This window comes from Suncus etruscus, chromosome 2 (assembly GCF_024139225.1).
Source record: "Suncus etruscus isolate mSunEtr1 chromosome 2, mSunEtr1.pri.cur, whole genome shotgun sequence".
Taxonomy (NCBI): domain Eukaryota; kingdom Metazoa; phylum Chordata; class Mammalia; order Eulipotyphla; family Soricidae; genus Suncus; species Suncus etruscus.
This window is the reverse complement of record NC_064849.1, coordinates 28,638,805-28,658,365: the sequence shown is the minus strand read 5'-3', so window position 1 is coordinate 28,658,365 and position 19,561 is coordinate 28,638,805. Positions and strand designations below refer to the sequence as shown.

The window sequence follows — 19,561 nt, the reverse complement described above, 5'->3', positions numbered from 1 at the left end:
AGCAAGACTCTGGAAACAGCCAAGATACCCTTCAACAGATGAATGGCTAAAGAAACAGTGGTACACATACACAATAGAATATTATGCAGCTGTCAGGAGAGATGAAGTCATGAAATTTTCCTATACATGTATATACATGGAATCTATTATGCTGAGTGAAATAAGTCAGAGAGAGAGAGAGAGAGAGAGAGAGAGAGAGAGATGCAGAATGGTCTCACTCATTTATGGGTTTTAAGAAAAATTAAAGACATTCTTGCAATAATAATTTTCAGACACAAAAGAGTGGAGGGCTGGAAGTTACAGCCCACCTCATGAAGCTCACCACAAACAGGGATGAGTTTAGTTAGAGAAATAACTACATTGTGAACTATCCTAACAATGAGAATGCATGAGGGAAATAGAAAGCCTGTCTAGAGTACAGGTGGGGGTAGGGTGGGGAGGAGGGAGATTTGGGACATTGAAGATGGGAATGTTGCACTGGTGATGGGTGGTGTTCTTTACATTGCTGAAACCTAAACACAATCAAGTATGTAATCAAGTTGTTTAAATAAAACATATAGTAAAAAAGTCATTACAGTCCTAAATACATACTATACTTTTTCCTATTTTTAATATTTCTCATCCAATATTACATTAACAAAATAAAGGATAAACTATGTAATAATCGATCTTAATATTCAATCAATCGCAACATAAAACAAGTGATTCTGTTTTATTTTGTTTTATTTATTTATTGGGTTTTGGCCACACCCGGCAGTATCTGGGACTATTGACTCCTCGTTCAGGGATCACTCCTGGTGTTACTCAGGTGTAAGATGATACAAAGCTATCAGTCCCAAACGAAGGTGTTACCCCAACTTCTTCCTTTCCTAAACCTCTTTCAGTATGTAAAATCCCACCTGTATAACTTGACCTTCCCCCTCCTGGTATTTGGAATTGGTTTGAATATAGAAAGGAAAGTCCTATCTTGGGGCTGAGGCAGAGAGAGCATGAGGCAAAGGCCATTGATGCCATGATTATCCTTTCCTGAGTTGCTTGGTATTATTTCTTTACCACTACCCTGCTTCTTCAGGCCCGGCTGTGTGGGGTTTAGATATATCGTGCCTTGGGTGGTCTCACAACTCATGAATTTTTATTTTTCACTCAGGAAATTATATTTGGGGAATCAAACCAACAGAGAATGGTTTAACCCTTAGACTATATCCTTAAACCCTTTTTTCTATTTTGCATATAAAAAAATCATGTGTCATATGATAATCAAGCATAAAAAGTAAGCAACAAATTTATCTTATTCAAGAAACAGGTCCAACCTGTTGACAATGAAATAAATTAAGCAGAATAACCAAAACAATCCTAATCTCCAGAAATAGACACCTCACCATTACTCTACCAAAAATTTCAAGGGTAGGATATGCCTTTAGGTAAAAGTTCAGCTCTACAATGCAAACGGTTTTCAAAAATGGATCCAGACAAGACTAAAATAACAAGCAAAAGCAAAATAGACAACAAATATCTGCTGAGGCCAGAGCGGTGGTTCAAAAGGTAAGCCTTGCGAGCGTGCTAGCCTAGGATGGACCACAGTTCAATCCCCTGGTGTCCCATATGGTCCCCCAAGCCAGGAGCGATTTCCGAGCACATAGGCAGGAGTAACCCCTAAGCATCACTGGGTGTGGCCAAAAAAAATGCACCAGGCAAGCGTAGAATAAGACTGTTTACAGATTTTGTTTGGTTGGTTGGTTGGTTGGTTAGATTTTGGAGCCACACCCAGCTGCGCTAAGGGGTTACTCCTGGCTCTTGACTCAGAAATCACTCCTGGCAGGCACAGGGGATTATATAGGATGCCGGGATTCGCAACACTGTCGGTCCTGGGTCAGCCGCTTGCAAGGCAAATGCCATACCCTGTGCTATCTCTCCAGTCACTGTGTAGGGTCTTTTAGTTGTCTTTCAGTACATGGGTTAAGTAGAATAGAAAATGGTCAGAACTTTCTATAAGCGGAGTCCCAGGTTCCAAAACGAGGATCTATTTAGACATGGGTCTGGAAGCAAACACTGATGCAGGAAATAATCCACACAGTGAAAAGGTACAAAGAATGGGTTCAGAAAATCCAGCACTCAAGCAAGGATTCCCGCCACACAGCTTTCTATTCCTAAGAAGAAAAGCATCTAAGTGGAGAAAAACCAAAGAATGAGCCCTGCATTCCTCAGACCCCTGCTTATACTGACAAGAACCAGGCCACACCCTAGGATGGGAGAGGAATAACAAATAGGGAAATAATTCAATAATCCCATAGATCACACCCTAGGGTGGAGTGTGAATATTAATTAAGGTGGGACCAGTAATCCAACACTTTCTATTTTAAGGCTGCCTTCTGATAGCTATGTAAAATAGCTCAGTCTTTGATCTTCACATACTTACTGAAATTTAATGTGCTTACTAACTGCCCTTAATATTTCTGTCCAACAATGGTTCATCTGTTGGAAGCCTGGGGAAGATAAGAGGAGTGATATTGTATTTATTAATGACTGGCCTATGAGATGGGGGGATGGATGCCCAGGAAACCTAACGCTTGGACAATCCATGTGTTTGTCTGACTCCTTGTATGTCTTTCTCATTCTCTGCTACCAACATCTGCTAGGCAGAGGTCAAAGTGCCAATTTAATTGGCATTAGACAACTATGATGGAGACAAATCTGTTAGAAACAATTTTGAGTTGACAAAATACTCAAAGAACTGGAGCTTTACATGTGGAAAATCTGGCTCCAAAGGGGAGTCTCAAGAAGTGCCAGGTAAGGCCCATCCAAAATAAAAAAAATTTTTTCAACCATTTACATGAGTAAGTCTTATTTTTAAAATCTCCTGGTATATTAACAAATAATGAATACTTTCATATTTGGGGTGTGGGGGTCGGGAGTGGGCTCCACCCACCAGCAGCACTCAGAGTTTACTCCTGGTTGTACATTAAGAAATTACTCTTAGTAGGCTTGGAGGATAATATGGGATACAGGGAATCGAACCCAAGTCAGCCAAGTGCAAGGCACTTGCTGTAAATTTGGCCCAGCACATTCTTTTTTATGTTCCTCTTCATTGAGTGCAAGCTGGCCGGTATAAGCCACAATTTCAGAATAGCAAGAGGAGTTGAGTCGGCCTCTCCAGACTACCCAGAGTCTTGAAGTGAGACTTCAGGGCATCAGGACCCATGCAGCAGGATGAAAACAATGTATGTCACAACCTGGTCAGAATGTCCTAATCGCTGTTTCTGCTTCTGTATGTTTGCTTTGCTCTAAGTAAATTACTGGTAATGATGATGTGAGGTTGAAAAAAAAAAAACAGCAAAAATTGGGTATAAATTGATTGCTTTTTCCTTGTGCAGGGCTTCAATTCTCTAACTTACAGGCCTTCTGTGCTGAGTTTTAATAAATTTATCTCTATACTCTTTACTATGTCTTCTACTTTGCGTGGCAGATGGCCACCTAACACAAATACCCACAAAACTTAATCCCCCAAAATTCATTTTGACCAGATATCATCCAATCCCCAAATCTCTGGGATTCTTGGTATGTAATTCCATTTTATACAAATCTCACTTTTTCACATCATCTATCTTCTGCTTTTGGACCACTGATGTGTCTGAGGGCTCCAAACTTCCCTGTTTCATGGTTTTCTAAGCATCAAGTGCTAGTGTCACTCTGCAGCTGCTCTGTTTGGGAAGAGATTCTTTCCTTAACTCCTAAGGGAGACTAGATTTTTTTAAAGGATCTAAAACAGAAAGGGACTGCAAGACAGAAAAAGGTGCAGGCTCTAAGGTCCCTCAAAGCCCTGCTCTCTGGGTAGATTGCTTGGCTCTTGTATCCTCCAGCTTCTAATAGGTTTATCCCACAGGACACTCCCCCGACAGACACACACACACACACACACACACACACACACCTTGAGAGAGGGGAGGAGAGTGCGCCAGCATGTTTTCCAGAAGTTTTCTTTTCTTGGAGTTGTCTCTGGGTGTTGGCCTTCATCTCTCCAATGTCTGCCCAGAAACTCACACCAATCTACAGGAATCTTCCAAGCTCCAGTAAACCCTTCACAGGCTCCATAGCAGTTCTCCTATCACCTCTGGAGTTTTTTCTGTTCCCTTGTGATTTTCCTACACCCACAACCCTTCAACTTTATAAATCATACTTTTCTATTTTTTAAATTCTTTAATTTTCAAAATCTAGTAAAGCATCTATTTTCTATTCTATTGGCAGACAGATACAAGCCATGATTGCTTAAGAAAACAGCTCCACCAGATCCAAATTGCATGCACTGGAGGGTTCTCAGTGTTTTTGTGTGTTTCTGTGATCAGCATACTTTCACTGAGCAAGGTTCGGTGCTTCCAGGTGTAGAAAGAAATCATTGGTTTTCTTGCAATCTAATGAGAACATCTGAAATGTTTCTTCTGGGATCAGAGAAATAGCACAGACATTAGGACACTTTTCTTTTGTGCAGCCAGACCTGATTTGATCCCTAGAACTACATCATGGTCCCAGGAGTTATCCATGAGCACAGTTGAATGTGCCTGTTCCCTTTTCCCCACTCCCGCCTCAAAAACCAACTCTGCCCACTAAAGGACTCTGCTATCCTTTCGCAAAACTACTTAATTTTCATCATCTCTATGTACATATGCTTTCACTTCCTATAAAGAAGTTACCCTTCAATGTGTTTGGAAGAGAAGGGCAATAGGCAAAGTTTGCCCAATGAAGAACTTAAACATAGAACTTAACATAGAAAAATAAAACAGCTTTTTCCTACACCCCCAGCTCTTTTTGTTTGTTAGTTTTGCTTTGTGACCACATCTAGCTCTGCTTAGGGTTTCTTCCTAGCTCTGAGCTCATGGGTCACTGACCAGCAATTCTTGAAAAGGTCACATATTCTGGAACAAACGTGAAGCTCCCCCGTGTAAAGAATGTGTTAAGCCTTTTGAGTTATCACCCTTATCCCAGTATTTCCCATTTTTACACATAAAGGTGAGCAATGAGACTTCTACATACTCAGAACAGTCAACTACATGCATTCATGGTCAGAATGGATCATTTCAGTTGCTCTGGTAGCAGTGACAGAAATTTTACTGAGAAACATAATTAATGGGGAACTAGAGTGATGGAATAATATAGCTGAACCTGAGGGTTAGATCCTTGGCACCCCATATGTTCCCTGAATGCAGAGCCAGAGTGAGCCCTGACCACCACCAGATGTGGTCCAAGGACAAATAAATAAATAAATCAGAAAATAAAAAGTGGACCACTTGAGTCCTCCTTACATACCTCTCAAGCTAAGGTGATCTGATTAAGAAAGCAAGAATCAAGGTAGATCTATTTTTATTCCCTTCTCCTGTAAGTCTCCTCTCAGGCTGCTGAGGCTGAAAATCTCTTAAACCATTTTGTATAAATTAAAGAACTGTCCCATTTTGCCTCTGATATCTCTGACATTTTGGACCATATCAGGTGGATTCCCAAAAAGCCCTGGCTCTGGGCCTGTTTTCTAAGACCTATTTGACCTTCCTAGCTCCTTTGATCTGATAGTTCCACAGTTGAACCCTCATCATGTAAAAATGGAATTGCTCCGCCCTTTATACCACATAAGACCACTTACTTTGTACTTGTCCTTAGAATCCTTGTCCTCTGAAAAATTTCTAATGCCAGTTTGAATGATGCCACTCTTGTGATTTCAGTATGCCTTTGCCTTAAATGTCTGTTTGTACTTCAACTTTTTCTTTGGAGGAAGATAGACAATTGAGTCTGATGGTGCTCAGACACTTCTATGTCTGCTCAAGAATGATCCCTGGTGGGACCAGAGGCCACAGGTAATGGTGAAAATTAAACCAAGATTGTTGCAGTCAAGGCAAATGCCTTAACTTCTGTATTGTTCCAGCCTTCCAACTCTTGTCTTCACTGACCTGCCTCACTCTTCAGCCTTCAGTCTTCTAACAACAGGAATTGTGTTTTATTTGCCCTTATAAAAGCATACCCATAAAGTAGAGCTATATAAGGAGGAAAGCAGACAATCCTATGGAGGATGTGGTATTGGAATGGTTTATGCATAAAACCCTACCATTAACAATATTATAAATCACGATGCCTAAAATAAAATTGAATTCTAAAATTATAATAATACATTTGGAAATAAGAATCACTGTTTCTATCACTTCACTGTACAAGAAGAAAGCCAGCCATAAAAGGAATTGCTTTCAAGGCTTAGATGCTGTGTGAAATCTCATTTTCATAGAATAGGAGGACCCAGAAGCACAAGAACAAAAGAGAATCATGTTTCTACTCCATGATTAAGACTCACTGAAATGCCCCATGATTCTAAGACACTGAGGAACAAGATGGCAACACATTTCCTGGGAAATATCCTAAGAACTACTGCTTTGGGAGAGCAGAGATATCTATAGTTCTTCAATAGGGAACATAAGTGAATCAGAGCACACTGCTGAGCAGTGAGCCATGACTCAGTCTCACACAACATCATAGAATGGCTCTCTATCCACCTCTCCTCTTCTGACTTAAGATCTGGTGGCATAATTTGGGCGAAGCTAAAGCTAATGTGTCTCTACATGCTAAAAGACTTCCCTTGCAGGGATAAATGATTGTGATGGTGTTGATTATGGTGGTGAATTATTCTGATCATCAACTCAGATCTCATAAAATTTATTGGTTAGTTTTATGATCAAGTATAGCCAGCTGTGCCTTTTACATCATTAAGAAACAGCACAAATGTGATTTATGCATGACTTATTTACGTTCTCTTCCTCCCTTGCCTTTTCTGTGGCTTTGTAACAACCCATTCTCAATACAACCAGTGTACCTTTGCTCTGACATGACCCAAACTCTCATCTCCATACACCAGAGGTGATTGCAATATTAAACTTGCTGACCCTAATTCATACACCCTTGAGATAGTCTCCTTTTTTAGAAGATTAAATGGGGAAAGTATTTCTTCATTTGTTCAGTAAGCAAGTAGAGGTGAGAAACAGGTACTAGGAACTTGATATATAATAGTAATACTATAGTATAGAACTAGGAAAAAGGGAATTATCTTATATAACTAGCATTTGGCTAGAAATCTAAGCCTAGTTCTGTTTCTTCCTTTTCTCCCATGTGTCATCTAACCCTGATTCCAGATCCATGAGTTTGATCAATAGTTGAAAAAATTCTGTGAACTTCTTTGTAGAAATAATGCCACCCAACATTTGTTCTGAAGCTCTATTTATCCATAATAAAACACTAAACTCATTTACTTCTAAGGGTTGTGATTCAAGACAATTTTTAAGAGAGACTTCTTTCCTATTCAGATTTGTTGGTTCCACATTATTTAACTTAAAGATTAATTCTTCCAGGCCACATCCATACGAAGGACATTAATTAATTGATCCCTACCTCAACTCAGACTCTATGTCCACCACCATGAACCAGTAGGATATTCTATCATATTGACTGAATGTGAATACTAAGGAATATTCTTTCTGTAAGTTCCCCAATATGCATGTGTATATAAAAATACAGTTCCAAATTGGGATAATTAAGGGACTAAAATAAAATGTTTGTTTTCAACACAGATGTGCTTTTTCCCTCTTTAGGAAAATGGCTGCCAAGAAATACTCGAGCAGCTAACGTTAGTACATCCACGATTTAATAATTTTATTTTCAGCACTTATATTAACTTCTCAAATTAAATTATATAATTATATGGACGAAGGGGAGTATATCTACTCACAATAAGGGTCAAGTTCAGTCAAAAGCTAGTTATTTATGTCAGGAGAATAGGTACATCAGATGGAGTTAGACATGGAGGAATACAGATCCATAGAACATAAAGTCAACACACACACACACACACACACACACACACACACACACACACGAATCAGGGGGGAATAATAATCTACAGAGAATTTTAGCATAAAAAATATAAGCAAAGCAACTTCCATAGCAGACATAGAGAGACAAAGAAGGTATGAAATCTATCAAACAGAAATTAAATGTTCACATCAAGTTCTAAGATCAGGATAGAAAATGACATGGGAGTTATGTTCCTGTTACAATATCCCGCATTCTGATGTCTCTTATTTATTGGGATAAATTTCTTTTCAAGTGTCTTTTTTCAAACTGAATTTTGACATGAGTTATATTGTCATTGAAGCGAGTATTGCAGGTATTGCCACAAAAACAAGCTTAAGTCAAAATCTGCTTCTGCTGTATCTGTTTAAAGGCAGCTTTGACCAAACTGGTAAATAATTTTGAACCTCAGTTCATTTAAATGTAAATGCCATGTCAGAGTCTTTTTAAAAAAAAGACTAGGCAGCTAAAGTACATGTTCAGAAAGCATCACATTCCTTTTCTCCTATATTAATTTTTGTAATTGATCATTTTAAGAAAAAGGGCAATGGGCAACATGTGGGAGCTAAAAGAGACTCAAGAATTTGAAAGTATTTACCCTATGCTCTTTAAGTCTTTGGGTACTTCCATCGGGAGATTGAATTTGTCTTTGCTTAGAAGTCACACCTAATAAAACTCAGGGAATACTGACTTTGTGTATCACTTCCAACAATAATTGGGGGATATTAGGAATCAAATTGGAGATTGGCAGCATGCGAGGCAAGGTACTGAATCCCTATACTCTGCCCTACACTTGGATTTTTTTAAGAGATTCAATCATGTTTTCAACTGAGGGCTGACCAATAAAAATTTCTGCAAAAGTAAAAATATTCTTAGTCTATGGGACTGGAGACACGGTACAAAGGGTTGGGCATTTATCTTGCATGAAGCCAACTCAGCTTCTAACCCTGGAATCCCCCACAGCTTCTTGAACACCACCAGGAATAATTCCTGAATGCAAAGTCAAAAGTAACCCCCGAGCCACACCCTACTGGGTGTGGTTCGCCCCCCCCCCCAAATAAAAAGGATCCAGGGCTGGAGAAATGGGACAGTGGTTAAGGTGCTTGACATACACGTGACTGGGTTTGATTTCCAACACTCCAAATAGTCTCCTAAGCCCCTCCTGGAGTGAAACTTAAGCAAAGAGCATAAGCTCTGAACATAGTGTACCCCCCCCAAAAAAACTTTTTTATTTCTATCCACATGTGGCAAAAAGCTACATTTGACTATTGCATACTTAAAATGTGTCTTGAAACTGAGCAAATAATATTTATATTTCATTTGTCATTATTTTAAATGTCAATAGAATGGCTAGTTGTTGCATGATTGGACAGTGAACATTTAGATATGACTATAAATAAATCTTTCCCATTCTAGTTTGGAATTGGGCAAAGACAAAAGTAGAAATATAAGCATGGGCTCTGAAATCCACCTTTTGGGACTCAAATCCCAGTTTTCCAGTGGCAATTTCAAATAAATGAAAGAAAGAAAATCAAGGAAAGAAAGAAAATCAAGGAAAGAAAGAAAAGGAAGGAAGGAAGGAAGGAAGGAAGGAAGGAAGGAAGGAAGGAAGGAAGGAAGGAAGGAAGGAAGGAAGGAAGGAAGGAAGGAAGGAAGGAAGGAAGGAAGAGAGGGAAGGAAGAAAAAGAGGGAAGGAAGGGAAGGAGGGAAGGATGGGAAGGAAGGAAGGAGGGAAGGAAGGAGGGAAGGAAGGAAGAAAGGAAGGAAGGAAGGAAGGAAGGAAGGAAGGAAGGAAGGAAGGAAGGAAGGAGGGAGGGAAAAGATGGAAAGGAAGAAAGAAAAAAAGAAAGAAGATAGATCAAGGCTTCATATTAGAATTGAGAGAACTATATAATTCTTTGCAGGTAGGAAACTCAAAAGAGATTATGATTATTTACCCAATAAAAACTGTCATACTTTGGAGAGGAATAATCAAGTATTCCTCTCCTTTATCCACCAGGTGAGAAGAACTCCTCTAACATATAGCATATTCAGATATTACAAAAGAGATAGGGAAAGTGGAAAGGAGGGCTAGAGGAGGGAACAATAAACAAAATCAGTAGTAAAGGTTTTCATGAAAAGTGAGGAAAGCTTTTTATCTTATTTATTTTGTTGGCCCAATGTTGCTTGGGGCTCTCAGGGCAGAGTTCGAAGATCACTCTCAGTGGTGCTTGGGCTATCATGCAGTGATGGGTTTTTAGCCCGTATTCATTAAAATAATGAATGTCCACAATAAAAAAAATTCTACTGCTGGTGATTTTTGGCAAATGAAAATGAATTTAGTACTCTAGAAGGAAACTGCTTCCAAGTGACAGCAAAGAGATTAAATAAATCTAAAAAAAATTAGCAGAAAGAGAGTTAGATGTGAGGGTGTTTTCTAGGTTCCAAATATATGAAAGTACAAGTGTCAAATTCCTAAAAAAATATGCACAATCACGGGGCCGGAGTTTTGGTGTGAGTGGTAGGGCATTTGCCTTGCACACGCTAACCTAAACTAACCTAACCTGACCGTGGTTCGGTCCCCCAGGCCAGGAGTGATTTCTGAGCCCATAGTCAGGAGTAACCCCTGAGTGTCACCAGGTGTGGCCCAAAAGGCTAACTAAGTTCCTGAGGCAAATGATTGCTGCTGAATTTTCCCAGGTAGTGTGATCCAGGCTGACACCTCTGGAATCTTCTTTGAATGGTTAAGCATATTCTCTTTTTCCTTGAAGCCACAGCAGTCCACCATCACACCCAAAACCCTCCAATAGAAACAATCCAGTTCAAGAACAAAATTCAAATCAGATGAGCAGTTGAACCTTCTCAAGTAGAGCCAGATTACAGGCTAAAAACTGGGATATTCTCATATTCAGAGTAAGCCAAATTCCCATCCCCAACCCACTCCCAGTATTAGAGAACCCAGCAGCTTCTTCCAGGCAGAAAAAATGGCCCAGCCCCTGTACTAAGCTCCAAGAGGAAATGATTGTGACTGAATCTTCCCTAGTGGTCTGGTCCAAGCTGATACTTTTGGGGCCTTCTTAGAATCAGTGGAGGCAGATCCCCCTTTCTATGTAAAACCACAGCAATCCACCACTCCCAACAACAGAAAAGGTCCAGCTTCCAACTTAACCATATCAAACTGCCAAGACATTGAATTTGTTTCAGATGTATAAATACTGGATCACGTGACCACACAACACCTCAAAATCACAGAAAAAAATGATGGGTAAGTTAGGCAGAGGGGCTGAAGCGGTGACTCAGTGGTAGGGCATTTGCCTTGCACGCAGCTGACCTAGGACAGAGTGCATAGCCCTCAGACCCGAGTGTCACTTGGTGTGGCCCAAAAAACAAAAATAAACCGACAAAAAAAAGTTAGGCAGAAATCTAGCAAGTTCATTGAGCCTAAACAGTTATGCTGAAGACTCATTTAGCTCCAACTACAACCTAGTAAATCCTTAGACACTGACTTTAATAATACCATGAAGAAGTATAACAATTATTTCAAAATGACCCTTGTTGATAAGTTTTGATAACTCCATTTGACTTTGTGTGGTAACAAACAATATGAAGTAAACTTGTTTGTGCCCATGATGGGGCAGGTGAAAAATTGGGCACACTGGTGGTGGGATCAGTGTTGAAATATTTAATGCATGAAACAACTGTATTATGAACAACTTGGTAAATCATAGTATTAGAATACAAAAAATTTGGGGCCCGAGAGATAACTCAGAGGCAAGGCATTTGCCTTGCAAGTAGAAGGACGGTGGTTTGAATCCCGGCATCCCAAATGGTCCCCCGAGCCTACTGGGAGCAATTTCTGAGTGTAGAGCCAGGAGTAACCCCTGAGCGCTGCCGGTTATGACATAAAAAACAAAAAAATAATACAAAAAAAATTTTTAGAAGAATGCAACTGTGGCCTGTGTAACAGTCTTTGTCCATGTCAGCATCTAGGTACCATTAGAAATGACATACGTGTTTGTTAGGGTTCCCCATTTCCAAGTTAGTACTTGATTCCCCCAAAAAAGCAATAATATGAGAGTTTTTATAACTGTTTATTCATTATAAATAGTAAATATTTACTGCATTTTTACATGAAGGACATTTTTACAACACATTGTTGTTGGTTGAGGCTGCAACACAGAGAAAGCACTTCTCTTTATCCACCACCATTGTATGAACTACACTCGGTACTACAACTAATCTCACTAACTTACTACATCATAGTTCTTAACTCTAAAAGGAATGTATTTGTGCCTACCTCATTCATGGTTCCAAGAATAGAAAGAAATAAATAACACTGCCTTCCACCTTCTTGTTCCTCTTAACATCGCAAAACACAAATTTATTGACATTCTAAAATGTCACCACACAAACGTATGTAAACCTCAGTCCTATCATCTTTTCGTATTGGATATCATTGTATAATTTAAAAGCACATGCGGGACATGTGGACATTTTCTGCTTTTGCCCTGCCTTTCATAGAAAAGGGAAGAATGTAAACGTCGTTATTTTAAAAAAAGCATTATTCACAAATGTGGTCTCTGAGCAAATGGAGCAAACTGGGTATGGGTGGCTAGCAAATGTGAAACATCACTGCATTCTTCCAGAATGAATCATGGGCTGCAAAAATAAAGCACCTGCAAAAATATAGCTCTGATTCTATTTACCTGACCTTGGTCATTGCCAAAGCAGAGGTGAGGTACTCAGTATTGCGCACTGAGAGCAGCAGTGAGCATGCACATCAATTCTTCTCACCACTCCCTCCCCTCTATACAGGTTAACTTGCAAATAAAAATGAAGTGGGAACACATAACACTCTGCTCCCTTCCAGTAAACAACATTTCTTCCTGTTAGCCTATATCCTGTTGGCAAGACTGGTCTGTCTGGGATACTGATGACAACTGGATTACAAATGAGGACAAGATAACAAATAATTTATTGGGGAGGTCCTTTACATCTAGTCTAACTTCCTAAAAATAAATGGTGGCATTCACTTTTATATCAATTTCCAGTGTGTATACGTCAAGGATTCCCCCATTCCTGCTATATAAAGTGAGCAGTTTTAAAGTTGAATCTTGAATGTCAGCATCGGATGTCCAATCCAATATGTTCTACTGCCAAGTGTTCTCTGACTATATTTTCAGACATTCTGCTTGCCCAAATAAGTCCAACTAAGTCACACACACACACACACACACACACACACACACACACACACACACGGAATGTTTTAGCTCCTTGATGATCAGCACTAAAGAGTTGGGGTATTGTGATACCTATCCATGTTCAATTATCACCTTAAAATATTGTATTTGCCATTTATTATGTCAGGTCTTCCTTGTCTCCACTGCATGAGTCCAACATGTTCAGAAGAACTTGATACTGACTACTGGAGGAAGAATAATTAATCTCTTCTTTGTCTCCTGTCGAGACTGCCCCCCATAGGGTGATCTCTCTCTCATTCTCATACTCTCTCTTTCTCAGAAGATTCTTCATGTCAAAGCTGTGGAGACTGGAAACAGGACCAGTTTTAGCTCCAAGTGGACAGTTCACTTATGCAATATCTGGCTTGAGATAATGAAAGGCACCTGTAAGGAAACACACACAGCTTCAGGTCAAGCTGGGACAATTTACAGTGAGAGGCAAAATCAGCTACAGGTTGACAATGTCATATTTAATACTCTGGTATCAAAGGATCGAGACTAATATTTTTATTCTTGAGACAAGTTTGACACAACTCTGTGTCCTTAGGATTATACCACATATGATCCTTGAGCTGACCTCATTAAGAACATGTGTTTCTAATGCCAAGGGTTATTTCATTTTGGCCAATCCTCGTGTTTTACCTTGTGGCAATCAGGTTTCACGTCTCAGCAATTAATAACCGCAAGACTTTGTTGACATCATTTAAGAAAATAATTATACAAGAGATTCCTTTCCATAAATTCCATCCTCGGATGTGAGGTTTCATCAAATCTCCTCTTCCTCTTTCTCATGGAAATCTCAACATTTTTCACCCTCCCCCCCCCCCCAGAAAGTCTGAGGCTTACTTTGTCCATACTGCCCATATTGATAGCCTGTGACGGGGTCCATACTGTAGCCTGTGGTGCTATAGGTGGGTGGACAATAGGACTGAGATGTTGGCAGGCTGTCCAAGCTCTTCATATGGTCTAGTCTCTGACTGCAGCTGGCTGACACTGTGGTGGTAGGTTCCAAGCCCCCAGTGAGAGGAGAGAGCGCATAATCAGTCTGGGGCTGATGGGGTACCCCACCATGGTTGGTCAGGAGTCCCATTACCTAAAAGAGAAAGGCAGATTTGAAAGCAGTTAAAATGCAGGAAGAACTGGCCTGTAGCTGAAAGAATAACTAGAAAAGTCTAATCTTTAGTTCTTTGGAAATCTTCTGTTAAAGATTTGTCCAGCTGATGGGAACTGCAATTCAAAGTGGCAGAGTCATTACATCATACCCAATGATAACATCTGACTGCAGTTTCAGTAAAAGAAAAGTGGAGGGGGAGTGGAACGAGGACAGGGGAAAAGAAGGAAATATAAAGAAGAAAGGATGGGGGCAGGGGAAAAAGAGAATATACCATACTCTTAGAGATAAAATCTGACTAGAATTTCAAAGAATAAAAGAAAAGAAGGACAAAGGGACACAGGGACAGAAATAGAAAAAAATTGTATAGACTCATATAGAATAACGTCTAGTCATATATTACACCTTGAAGTTCATATACACTTTTAAATAAAATTCGCTTAAATATTTCTTCTTTAATTGAATCATCATGAGATACACAGTTACTAAGTTGTTCATGATTGAGTCTCAGTCATACAATGTCTAACACCCATCACCAGTACACATTTCCCACCATCAAAGTCCCCAATTTTCCTACTACCCCATCCCTCCCCCATCTGTCTCTGTGGCAGACATTATATTATTATTATTTATTATTATTATTAGTAGTAGTAGTAGTAGTAGTAGTTTCCTCCTCCTCTTCCTGTTCCTCCTCCTCTTATTCCATTTTTTAGACATTGTGTTTGCAATATTCTTACTGAAGAGGTATTATGTATATCAATTTATCTCCTTTCAGTACTATGACAATGGTAGTTGGAAATGATCACTCTAGGCAAATTTTTCTTTTTAAACTTAACTGACTCTAAATCAAAATTTTCTTATGCAACTCAATATTCCTACGTTTTCATATGATTCTTCATAATCACGTTTCTCTCCTTATCTTGACCATCTTTCAATCATGAGAAATAATTTTTATGCACTCTTATACTTTACTCAGCCCCTCACTTGGAAATGTTAAGTTTCGTTACCTGTTTTTCATTGAGAAAAACTCATTTTTATACCTCCAGTAGCTAATATAGAGCTTGGTATTAATTGGGAATAAAAGCTTATTAGAAAAATGATAAAAAACAATAATATTTAAGAAACCTACCCTATGATCCATACTTTAATTTCTCCTGCAAATTAGTTTTCATATATAAGAAGTGTTAAGAGACCCTTCCCAAAAAACCCTCCAAAGCAAACATACTCTAAAAAGTCCATTGAGGGGCTGGAACAATAGCACAGCTAGTAAGTTTTTGCCATGAATGAACTCAACCCTGGTTCGATTCCCAGCTTTCCTTATGGTCCTCAAAAGGACCATTACTCCAAAGGAGTAATTTCTGAGTGCAGAGCCAGGAGTAACCCCTGAGTGCACTGGGCGTTGCCCAAAAATAAACAATAAACAATCAAAAATTAAAAATTCACTGAGTCTAGGAAATAACCCTGAAGAGCAAGACAAATTTTTTTAAAGAATGTAATAATAGAACAACTTTCAGATTAGCACACTGACATGTTCTACAAACTCAAACTCACTGACCCTTACAACAGCTTGTGATGGAAGTAAGTGGATAATTAATTTTGCAGCTGGAGATCGGCCACATGAGCCCCAAAGTGATTTTTCTCAACTTCAGACAATTCAGAAGGCAGGATTCAGAAAGCAATCACAGAAGAAAATTACAGCTAAGATAAAAGCATCCCAAAACAAATTACCTGCTTTACAACATCATTGAATACAGAGGCACACAACGGACAACAATGCTCTAATATTCCTGCTATCTTTTAGAGTTCTATATTTAGAGCTGTGTATTTAAAGTTAATATTCCTGCTGTCTATTAGAACATCTGAAAGAGATGTGATGAATGTAGACAAATAAGCACAAGAAATGAGGCAGAAGTGGAACCTGAGCTCTGACTGACTGAGGCTTGAGCTGCCGGTCAGGGCAGGAATTCAGACAAGAGAATCCTATCTAGGGGTTCTAGCAATGAGGGTGTGAAGGGTAAATCTTGCATCCTAGAGAGCTGCCTAAATTAAATTCCAAAATCAATGAGGCCAATACAATTCCCTTTGGGGAGAGTTTGCATAATCCTTATAGCTAAATGAAATCTTCTTGAAATAAAGCTTTAAACAGATCCATCTTCAATTATCCCCCAGAGACAAGCTAAGCAAGAGGACAGATAAAGGGATAAAGGGGGACAGTCTGTTCACTCTTTCACTGGAGACCTCTTTCTTCCACCATGTTAACTTCGACTGAGGAAACTTTTCCCTCACAGACCCTATTCTCCACTTCCATGTCCCCATTTGCACTACTGTGTGGAAACAAAAAATTAGGGGCAAGAAGTGTGAACATATGCTTAATTCTCTGATTCTAAATTTTCTTGAGCTAGGGAGTAAAATATCTTTTATTTTTCTTAGTCTTTTCAAATAATTTATGTACCGCCCAATAAAATAATTACGTTGGAGTTTTGGTTTAACTGAGATTAATTGAATAAGCCCTAAGGGAATGAAAATTCTCCAAAACTGGGATTCTTGGAGGATCCTGCCTAGACCTGTATGTTTAACACTTCATTTTCTCATTTTAAACATTCAAGTAACCCAGAATGTATTCTTGAGTGTTCTGCTACTCTTATTTCTATATACTAATTACATATTGGAACTAATTACAATTCTATATACAAATTAAATACACAGATGTCTTTCTGTGTATTTACCTGAGGGGTAAAAATGAACAGGGAGAATTACAGTTTTTCTTCCTGCTAACCCATATCCTGTTGGCAAGACCAGTGTCTTTAGAATACGAAAAGTGTGATTTTTAAAATGAAAGCAAAAAAAGTAATGTATGGGGAACATAAAAATCTTGTACAGAGAAGCAAAACAGGCAGCAGTTCTGAATACAGAAAATACATGTTCTAAATAATGTGCTGCCTAGAGATACAATCTTAAAACTGTTAATAGTATATTACTTTTAAAGAGCCATGATGCCAAAGAGATAGTAGCAGGGTAAGGTTATTGCCTTGCATAGTGAAGAACTGACTCAATCTCCAGCACTCAATTTGGTTCTCTGATCGCTACCAAGAGTGATCCCTGAGTTCAGCCAGGAGTTCCCCACACCCCCCCAAAAAATTCAGAAGAGCCATGAAAGTACTCTATATAGGGTTGATGAGTAGTAGTAGAATTTTATTTAAAACATTCTTTCTTTTTCATTTTTTTGGGGGGGTTTTTGGGTCACACCTGGCAGTGCTCAGGGGTTATTCCTGGCTCCAGGCTCAGAAATTGCTCCTGGCAGGCACAGGGGACCATATGGGGTGCCGGGATTCGAACCGATGACCTCCTGCATGAAAGGCAAACACCTTACCTCCATGCTATCTCTCCGGCCCCTTAAAACATTCTTTCAAGTGACAGATGGGGAGCAAGAAAGGTGGGGATGGAGGGGCAGAGTTGGAAGACGGGTGAAAAGCATTCAGGTATATCAGTGCTATAAAAATGTCAGAACGAAATATTCAAAACAGAGTCAATAACACTGAAATAATCATGAGACAAAACTTTTAATAACCAAAATATAAAAATGCCTGTCAAGATGCAGGCTGATAAAAGGGGAATAAAGGAAAAAAATTGAGGGGAGAAGGAAAGGAAGAGAGGGAGGAGTGAGGGAGAGAGAAGAGAGAGAGAGGAGAGAGAGAAAGGAAAAAAATATCTGCCATAAAGGCACTGGGGGGGGGGCAGGGAAATTGTGGACATTGGTGGTAGAAAATGCACTGATGAAGAGTGTTCAACATTGTATGTCTGACACTCGATCATGAACAACTTTGTAACTGTGTCTCAGTGGTTCAATTAAAAATAATTTAAAAAATTTTAATATGCAATCTGGAGTAGGAAGAGAGGAGGGAACCTGGAACATTGGAGGGAAATTGTCACTGATGGTAGAATTGGTGCTGGAACACTATACGTCTACAACTTAGCTTTTAATTAAAGCACTATAAATCTCAGTGCTTTAATTTAAAAAAAAATTTTTTTTTTGGTTTTTCAGCCACATCTAGTTACGCTCAGGGGTTATTCCTGGCTATGCGCTCAGAAATGGCTCCTGGCTTGGGAGACCATATGGGACCATCCTAGGCTAGCAGGCGCAAGGCAGGCACCTTACTGCTTAGTGCCACCACTCTGGCTCCTAAAAAATATTTTTAAAAACTTGCTTGAATAACTTTGAGGGTAACAGTAACTCTGTCCATGGGAAAATAAGTCATGAAGATCCTAAATCTAAAAAAAAAACAAACAAGCCCCTTTCAGGGCACAGCCTGTGGGACATTTGCCCTACACTTGGCCAACCTGGGGCCCACCCGGGTTCAATTCCCAGCATTCCATATGGTCCTCTGAGCCTGCCAGGAGTGATTTCTGAGCACAGAGCCAGGAGCACCACAAGGTGTGGCCTACCCCCCCTCAACTAATAAATAACTAATTTAATTTAAAAGAAAAACAAGCGTCTTACATAAGCAAAATTCATGTAGCAATTATTTTTTTCAGTTGCTGAAAAGATAGTATTGTAGAACAAGATACTTGTACTATATCTTTCGAACAGTGGGGAAAAAGATACAGACCTATGTGCTAAGGCCATATTGCAGATACTAGAAATCTAGTTCCTCCATATTCAGGACATGTGTCCTTTAGACATTGCAGATCAGGGCCTAAACTGGAAGGAAAGATGCTAGGTGAAAGGGACAGAAGAGAAGCTTATTGAGTCTTCTGCTTAGTAATGTATTTGTTATACCCCCTGGATGGTTAATGGGAGGGGATAAAAATAAGATAAAAATGGGCACGGAGAGATAGCACAGCGGTGTTTGCCTTGCAAGCAGCCGATCCAGGACCTAAGGCGGTTGGTTCGAATCCCAGTGTCCCATATGGTTCCCCGTGCCTGCCAGGAGCTATTTCTGAGCAGACAGCAAGGAGTAAACTCTGAGCACCGCCGGGTGTGGCCCAAAAACCAAAATAATAATAATAATAATAATAAGGTAAAAATAAGGAGGATCCTTTACCTTGGTCCTTTGCCTTTCCTGATAGAAAGCATGAGACAGACATTCTTCCACAATTTGTAATTTCCCCTGGAAGGGTCACAGTTTGAAATTGTATTTGCTTTTTCAAGAATTGTCTAAGGAGGAGTTTGAGCGCTAGTACAGTAGGTATGGGACTTGCCAAAAGGTGAAGCCCACAGAGGTTGGATCCCTGGCATTCCATATGGTCCCTCAAGTGAGCCAGGAATGATTTTATGTGCAAAGCCAAGACTAACCCCTGAACACCACCAGGTCTGGCCATCAAATAAAAAATCATCTGAGGATGAAGACAGAGGCAC

At 39.5% G+C, this 19,561-nt stretch overlaps 1 protein-coding gene across 1 annotated transcript in view; it reads right to left on the bottom strand.

Moving 5' to 3' along the window:
• Positions 1 to 13,178: 13,178 nt before the first annotated feature.
• The window catches only part of PAX3 (paired box 3), a 117,195-nt gene continuing 110,812 nt past the window's right edge, over positions 13,179 to 19,561 (bottom strand). The window contains exons 8-9 of the mRNA XM_049768159.1: positions 13,941 to 14,187; positions 13,179 to 13,478 (exon numbers count right to left, since the gene is read on the bottom strand). Coding sequence (XP_049624116.1) covers positions 13,444 to 13,478; positions 13,941 to 14,187 — 282 coding nt within the window. The 3' untranslated portion in view covers positions 13,179 to 13,443. The remainder of the gene's footprint in view (positions 13,479 to 13,940; positions 14,188 to 19,561) is intronic.